Genomic DNA, 8708 nt, shown 5'->3' with positions numbered 1-8708 from the left:
ATGGTTCCTTGAGAGAGAACTAAATGAGCTGAGAGGAGAGTAAAAAGAGTCGGTTTAGGTGTTTCTAGCTATTTCCTTCTTTATGTTTGTCTTACTTAGGTTACTTAAGTTAATCCCAAAGCTCGGGGTACCAAAAAAACATCCCCGAGGGAAAAATGGTAAAATTCCCCAGTATTCCCACCTAGGCTTCATAACCTCAAATATATCTCCAATTATTTATTTTCATAACTCAATAACCCAAATAAATGTCCATTACCCAAAATACCCCTTGACTCGCCCTGAGTCGGGTACCGGGTCCCGTTGTGAATTTCCCGCTACTTGCTCCCTAGGATCGCCTCGTGCCAAATGCTGCAAACATAAATGTATCCACATAATAATATGGTCTCAACAGTTTATCACATTTATGCCCTAACGGGAAAAAATTACCATTATGCCCTTACAAACTAAACAGGGTCCGCATGCTTATCTAATACTCCTAAACATGCACTCCACATATCAATATAATCATAGGATCATGCATATCACATAATCAGGCATTTTCACCATTAATTCACATATCTTCCAATTATGCCCTCCCGGCACACTAATCAAGGCCATTAAGCCTTATTAGTAATTTTGGGTTGTTACAAAATATTTTGATGACATGCTGGTTATGTCGAAGAAGTTAGAAGAACACGTAGGGGACCTGCAAGAATGCTTCAACGTCTTGAAAAAATATCAGATGAAGTTGAATCCCCTCAAGTGTTCCTTTGGAGTTGGATCAGGGAAATTTTTGGGATTTATAGTGAACTCACAAGGTATTGAAGCTAATCCCAAAAAGATCAAGGCCCTGGTCAATATGAAATCGCCAACAAAAATAAAAGATGTTCAAAGTTTAACCGGGAGGATTGCCGCTTTAAGTAGATTTATCTCCAAATCAACGGACAAGTGCGTCCCATTTTTTAATCTACTTAGGGGAAATAAGAAATTCGAGTGGACAGAGGAGTGCGAGCAGGCTTTCTAGGCTTTAAAGTCTCATATGTTGCAGCCACCAATTCTATCTAAGCCAATTGAAAAAGAAACTTTGTTCATATGTTTGGCAGTCACAGAATACGCTGCTAGTGCTGTCTTGGTAAGAGAAGAGGAAAATGTGCAAAAAGTTGTATATTATTTCAGCAAAAGGCTAATAGAAGCAGAACTGCAGTATCCGCCCCTTGAACAATTAGCCTATTGCTTGATCTTAGCTTCCAGAAAGCTACGACCATACTTTCAAGCTCACCTCATCACGGTACTAACCGACCAGCCCTTACGGCAAGTTCTGCAGAAGCCAGAAGCTACTGGTCAATTATTGAAATGGGCAGTTGAACTTGGGCTGTTTGATATTTCTTACTCACCACGAGTAGCAATAAAAGGACAAGCTCTAGCAGACTTTTTCACAGAGCTCACTAGGCTTCCAGACAGTGAACAGATAGAAGAGCCTAAGCCTCAAAGCCAAACTCCCTCTTGGAAGTTGTTTACAGACAGCTCTTCTAACAAGCACCACGCTGGAGCCGGAGTGATTTTGGTAACGCCTGAAGAACATCGATTCCACTGCGCAATCAGATTCTACTTCACAACGTCCACTAACGAAGCCAAGTGTGAAGCCCTACTCGTAGGTTTACGATTAGCCAGGGACATGAACATGAAGTCACTTGAAATCTATAGTGACACCCAGTTGGTGGTTAATCAAATTACTGGAGAATATCAAGCTCGAGGTCTGAAGATGGTTGCTGACTTGAACAAAGCAAAGGATTTGTTGGCACAATTTGAAAAATACACTCTCCAGCAAGTACCTCGCGACCAGAACTCAAACGTTGATGCTTTGGCCAAATTAGCAAGTGCAAAGGATGCTGACACCCTGAATATAGGGCTCGTTGAACGGTTGTCTGCACCAAGCATCAAAGCAAAAGAAACCTCTCTGGTAATTCAGGCGGCAAATATGTTGATGGCACCCTTCATTGAGTACTTAACGCATGGAGTGCTGCCGATGGACAGAAACAAAGCAAGAGCCCTCCAGAGGCAGTCTGCTCAATTTATCCTGGTCGACGAAATTTTATACAGAATAGGATACTCAATGCCACTCCTAAGGTGTGTCTCTAAAGAAAAAGCCAAAGAGTTAATGCGAGAAGTCCATGAAGGTTTCTGCAGAGATCACGCTGAGGTAGAGTTTTTTGAAAAAGATCCTAAGGCAAGGGTACTTCTGGCCAACAATGAATGAAGACTCATTGAACTTTGTTCAAAAATGCGACAAGTGTCAGAGATTCTCCAAGATGCCACGAGCAGCCCCTAACGAGTTGAAGCAGATGAAAAGACCGTGGCCATTCACAGTGTGGGGAATAGATTTGATTGGGTCTTTGCCCACAGGAAAAGGCAACATCAAATATGTCGTGGTAGCCATTGACTACTTCGCAAAGTGGGCTGAAGCTGAGCCACTGGAAACCATAACGACCAAGAAAGTGCTAGATTTTGTAATCAAGAACATAGTGTGTCGCTACGGATTGCCAAGAAAAATTGTCTCAGACAACGACGCGTAATTTGATAGTGATCTGTTCACGAATTTTTGTGAACGGCATGGGATTATCAAAAGCTTTTATTCAGTAGCTCATCTGTAGGCAAACAGACAAGTTGAGGCTGTCAACAAGACACTAAAAGATACTCTGAAGAAAAGGCTTGAAGAAGCAAATGGGACATGGCCAGAGCAGCTGCCTGAAGTCCTCCAGTCGTATAGAATGTCGCATCGAACAACAACAGGCCATACTCCATTTTCCTTGGCTTATGGATATGAGGCTATGTTGCTTGTTGAATTAGATCTTCCATCACATCGAAGGATGGCATACGATCAAGACGCTAATAGTCAGTTATTGATGGAATCTTTGGATTTTGTCGATGAAAGGCGCAAGCAAGCCCAACTCCGAGTAGCAGCTTACCAGCAAAAGGTCGCCCAGTATTTCAACTCTAAAGTATGCAAAAGAAAGTTTAATGTAGGAAATCTAATACTTAGAAGAGTTTTCCTTAACACCCGCGATCAAGCTGCTAGAGTGCTTGGACCTAACTGGGAAGGACCATACCAAATCGAAGAAGTCTTCCATCCAAACACTTATAAACTTGCTCGCTTAAATGGAGATCTCATTCCTTATTATTGGAATGGAGAACACCTGTGCAAGTACTATCAATAAACAATTCTTCTTAAGGAATTGGCTTGTATTAATTTTACTTTTTACAAGTTTATGATCAAGGGTTAGTCAATCTTGTGACTGATCGCTTATAAGTGTAAGGTCATATTTTGATCACTCGTACAGACATAATTGTCCATTTATTACAAGAAATAAAAGGGACGGTGCGCAGCCAGTCAATCTTGCCAACTATTGTATTTATTACAAGTATTTGCTCATTACGTGTGTTGTTTTGCTATATTATCACTTTTTATAAATGTCTATTACAAGCAGAAATGTTCTAAGAGGTCTTGGTCAAGGCAAGTGACTGAGGAACTAAAGCTCCTCAATCCCTTGGGGGCATATAAGGTATCTAGTAAGCAAAGCATATCGACAAGTATATGTAAACACACGAGAAAAATAAGTGAAAACATGCTCGTAGTGTAAATTTTGTTAAATCAAAATAAGGTACTATGCTAATTTCAGTCATGCGAACAGGATGTTGTAATATATTGCAAGTATTATAATATCTAAATATTAAAATTAAATTGTCTTACACAACGAGCAGTTACTGCTCGGATGTAATTCTCTGTTTAAAAGAAAAAGTTGTTCGTGCAGCAAAGGTTATATTGTCTTGACATTACGAAACGAGGTCTGTGTGTCCCAAATTACAAAGTTAAATAAAAAACAAAAAAAAAAAATTATGAAGTAGAAGGATCTTGAGGAGTTTGCTGGTTGACGGAGGCCCCAATTTCCTCATCTACGCCATCGATGCCTGTAGCCAAATAGATTTCGGGGGATGCTGGAACGCTCGCCCGCTCTTCCTCTTCAAGGCGAGCCAGGCACCTGTTTATCTCAGTCTGCCTCATACGCTCTGAGAGATAGCTAAAGTCCACCTCGCGGTTATGCTTCCAGAACGTATAAAAGCATCTGAAAGTGGCCCCCTTGTACCTATCCAAGTTACTAGCATTGGTCTCCTCGAGCTCTTTGACGCGTTCCTCCAACCTCTCAGTCTCCTTTCTGCTGATGACCAGATCATCTTGAAGCTTAGAGGCTTCCTTATAATTAAGCAAAGAATCCTCCTTGTACTTCTCTTTAGTTTCGATGGCTTTGATCAAAGTAGCTTGGTGTTGTTTCAGCTCTTCGACCAGCTTAGCCTTCTGTTCGAGTAGCTTAGCGTTTTTCTTCTCGGCTACCTCGAGCTGCTCGGTGTATTTCACCTCCGCCATCTTAAGCTTCTCAGTGTGTCAGGACTCAGACACTTTAAGCTCCTCATCATGTCTATCCTCAGACGCCTTAAGTTGCTCACCAAGTCTCTTCTCATATTGAGCAGTTAGGGCTTCCAAGCGGCGCCAGCTAGTGCTCATGGTTAGAACTCCCTGAAATTATCAAGAAGGTAAACTTTTGATAGAAATAAAATGACAAGATAAAAAAATAAAGCTCAGCAGGAAATGGCAACGTACGTTGAGTACTTCGTTCAGCGCGCGATTAATGATCTGGTCGACCTCCATGGAGTCGGTACCGATGATGGCCTCTCGACTGTGTTGGTGCCTCGATAGCTTAGTTAGCCTATCTTTGGCCGAACTAAGCACAATGTTTGTCAAAGCTTCGCCTGTCTGATCAGGAGATGTCTAGTCAGCAGGAGCTAGAGGAGGTTGGTTAACAGGCGCTGGAGGATGTGTCTGGTCAACAGGGGCTGGCGGAGACGTCTGGTCGATGGGAGCTGGAGGTGGTGTTGTTTCCTTGGAAGGAGCTGGCGTTGGAGGATCCACAGTCTGAATCTATTTTGTAGGAGGGTTGCTGCTACTCTCTCCGCGGTGTTGCCTGCTCCCCTTTTTCTTGCTCAGAGGAGCGGCGGGTTCAAGTTCACTGTACAGGTTGAACAGATCTTCAGCTGACATGACTGCAAAATAGAAGCGAACAGTCAAGCAATATAGATGAAGATACTTACTAAATCAATGAAATAAGATCAAAGAAATTACAAGTAAAATACCCGAGCTACAACTACTGGTCACTACATTATTTATTATACTACTGCTACACTCACTCACTGCCTTCAAGAATTCTTAATTTAAATTAGGCGTGTATTTAAAGTTGTCGTCCCCATCAAATAAATGACAGGGAATGGGAAAACTGTCTAAGAGTGAGAAGTCAGTACCATTCTCATCTGAAGATTCAAGAATAGGCTCGGGGTGTTCAGAAACCTTCTACTTGCCCTTTCCTGGTGGAGCAGGGGCAGCAGCTGCTCGCGGGGTGCTGGAGGGTTCCCTGATGGTCACTCTTGTTGTCCTCCTCCTCGGAGGTTGTGACACATCTTGGTGCTGCTTAGGAACTCCTCCACCAGTAGCACTCCTCGTAGTTGATTCCCTCACATCTTGGTGAGGCGCCAGAAGGCCAACCAGCCTTAGATTGTTCTCCGTGCCCATCTCTTTGATGCTTTTTTCTATGTCGGTCATGCTGGCCAAGGATGTTGCTCATATCTCCATCTCTGGAGTAGGAGTTGGTCGACACCACAGACCTAAATGACAGCGAAGTTCTAAGGAATGTGCAGAAAAGTTAAAGGAAATTAAGCGACCAGTGAATAAATAACTTACCTCCTTCAGTGAAGGCCAGATTGTTGGCGATCAGATCTAGTGTTAAAAAGTACTCCTGGAAGTACTTTCCCACGTTGGACTTGTGGGTGATCTCACTCAGGAAAGTGCAAGCAAATTCCTGGTGGTAAAAGTGGAAGAACTTCGCATTGTTGTGATTGGGGTTGGACTTGTGATCAAACAAATAATTGATCTCATGTGGCGTAGGAATGGGCCACTTCTTATGGCTGTATGGGATATAGAGAGCAGAAAGCACTCTATATCCGTTTGGGGTAATTTGGAAGGGAGAGACCTCGAAATAGTTGGCCACCCCCTGAAAAAATGGATGAAGAGGCAAGGTTGCCCCTGCCTCAATGTGGTATCTCGACCAGGCGCTGAAGGTGCCCCCAGGCAGGTTTGCCCACTGGTCGATTGTAGGCTTAATTAAGGTTATCCCAGGAAGTCCGTACTTCTTGAGATAATTCCCCACCATCCTAGCTATAATGTTGCTAGGAGGTACCACGTACCATTCGACCTCTGGTCGAACAACGTCCCAAGGTTGGGCTTTTGTTTGGATTCCTGGCTGGGGAGTATTTTTAGGTTGAGGGTTGGTCGAAGGATTTTCAGCCCAAGGAGCAGGCTGTTTGGCAGGAGGAGAGGTTGTTTTCTTTTTCTTTTGAGAAGTGGATTTTACTCGGCCTAGGTTTGTTGGACTGGTCGAAGGTCTATTTGAAGGGTTATGAGAAAAGGGAATTTACGGGATTACCAGCAAAGATTATTCCTGATCTTCGAGTAATTGCGCGAGCAAGTCATCGTCAATCAACCTCTCACCTCCCCAGGGGTCATGCATGAAAATCTGCGAACAGCGAAGGGGATATGAGAATCTACGACCAATAGACCAAGAAAGTGGAAAAGTTGGAATAACGTTGCTCGTGTATAAAAGTTAAGCTTTTATACAAACAGTAGCATTCTAACAAAAACACTAAATTCTATGCGAAAAGTATGGAAAACGAATTAAAAAGGAGAAGTGAAATTTTTTTCAGGAAAAACTTCTCGACTTTGAAAGGGCGGGAAAAACCTAGTTTTTTCTACATGCCTAAAAATCAAAATTTCACTTCGATTTTATGCCCTAAATCAATAATCCCAACTCCCAAACTGATTCCTAAGCCTCATATAGTGTTATTTTCTTACCCTATCAACCTCCGACCTACATACCCATTTACCCCAAATCAGTTTTTCATGAACATTCAAAAACTCAAAGTCCAAAACAAACCAGAAATTAAATATTGCATGGCAGTCTGACGACGGTGAATTTCGAGAGACTTACTTGAATAAATATTAGTGCAAACTTTTGAGATGATGAATGGTTGGGCAAAAACTCTGTGGATCATTGGGATCGTTTGGGTCTTCTGGGTTTGAAGGGTTTTGTTCTTCAGTGTTCTTGAGAAAAAGATAGAAAGTAAAAGGTAAAAGGTAAATATGAAGGGCTATATATTGGTTGAAGCACGGTTACAGATGTAATCATGAGGGGTGATTTTTTGAGTCATGGGTAAGCGTAATAGCCGTTGAACCACTTTTTTGGAAACTGCAATTATATGATTGGTTGCCTTTTTCGAGAAGGCATGGACGGCTCTGACAGATTTGACAAGGCATATGAAAGGTCGGTTGTCTAAGTTTATTTTATGCTGGTCGCAGTAAAATAAACTTGGGGGGCAAATGTTTACCCAAAAATTGCCCATGATGACGTGGCAGGATTGACCTACGCATGACAGACACATGGCAGCTTTAAATGAATATATCCTGCTCGGACACACATTGATTCTAGGACACAATTTAGCTCATGAAAATTTTGAATTCCCAAATGTAAACCACTTAAACCCTCGGATCACCGTACCTTTATTGCCATAGCTAGTAATTCTCTTAGGTCACCACTAATAGGCCGCTTTGTCGTCTTGCGAGCTAGATCATGGCCCCACCAAAGAAAAACATGGCGACCTCCTCTGCTCAGAACAAGAACAAAGGGAAGCAGGTTGCATCTGACTCTCCGATTCCTCATTTCGGTCCATTGGTGAAGAAGGAACTCTTCGTTGACCCCAACACTTTCTTTGAGGCCGAGCACATCGTTTCCTGGATAATGACACAGGGGAAAGTTAACAAAATCTTGTTGATCCATGGGATTAAGATGGGAGTTGATGGCCTCCTTGCCCAACCTCCGTTGGAAGGAGAGCGGAGCTGTGCCCCTCTCCAAGATGACTATGGGGCTTGGAGTGATGAGCACGTAAAGGCAGGTGCATTCCTCCCATTGGACCAGTACTTCGTGGATTTCTTGAACTACATCAAACTGGCTCCATTCTAGCTCCCCCCGAACTCGTATCGGCTTTTGGGACGGTTAAAATATCTATTTTTTTGGCACGAGTGGGAGGTCCCCACTCTGGTAGATATTATGTATCTCTTTTGCCTCAAAGCCAATCTTGACCAGAAGGGGTGAGGTGACGGCTTTTACTACCTCACTCGCTTCCCCAACTCGGCATTGTCATCGACCTCCCCAGCCACCGAAATGACTATAAGGACCAGTTCTTTATGTCAAATGGGTTCAAGAACTATGATCATCGATACTTTAACTGTCCTCGTATTTCCTCTACATTATGAATTCAGTACATGAACTCTCTTATCACCTTCATTTTTGTTTTTGTTTAATTATTCTAACTGAGTTTGTTCCTTGTGCGGCTATATTCCAGAGGACAAAACGGTTTGAGCTCCTTAGGGGTCAATACGAGACACTGTCTCGTCTTCCTTCGAAGGAGAAGGATTTCCATCAAGTTGTGAATGACGCCACCATGGTGGCCTGCAACTTGATCAGCAAGGGCCAGACGCTGGCTCTCAGAACCCGAGGTCCATTTCCCGTTCTTCCCGAGTTCCCCTCTCCTCAAGGAGTCTTGCCTGGCAAAGAAGACACCGAAGAGGAAGA

At 43.0% G+C, this 8708-nt stretch overlaps 1 protein-coding gene across 1 annotated transcript; it reads right to left on the bottom strand.

Moving 5' to 3' along the window:
- Nucleotides 1-3871: 3871 nt before the first annotated feature.
- On the bottom strand, nucleotides 3872-4399 carry LOC133814981 (uncharacterized). The gene has a single exon (XM_062247880.1). It carries the CDS (start codon nucleotides 4397-4399, stop codon nucleotides 3872-3874), a length of 528 nt encoding a protein of 175 aa, XP_062103864.1.
- Nucleotides 4400-8708: the final 4309 nt, after the last annotated feature.

Source organism: Humulus lupulus, chromosome 2 (assembly GCF_963169125.1).
Source record: "Humulus lupulus chromosome 2, drHumLupu1.1, whole genome shotgun sequence".
NCBI lineage: Eukaryota > Viridiplantae > Streptophyta > Magnoliopsida > Rosales > Cannabaceae > Humulus > Humulus lupulus.
Note: the sequence above shows the minus strand (reverse complement) of the source record. Positions and strands in the feature narration are given on the sequence as shown.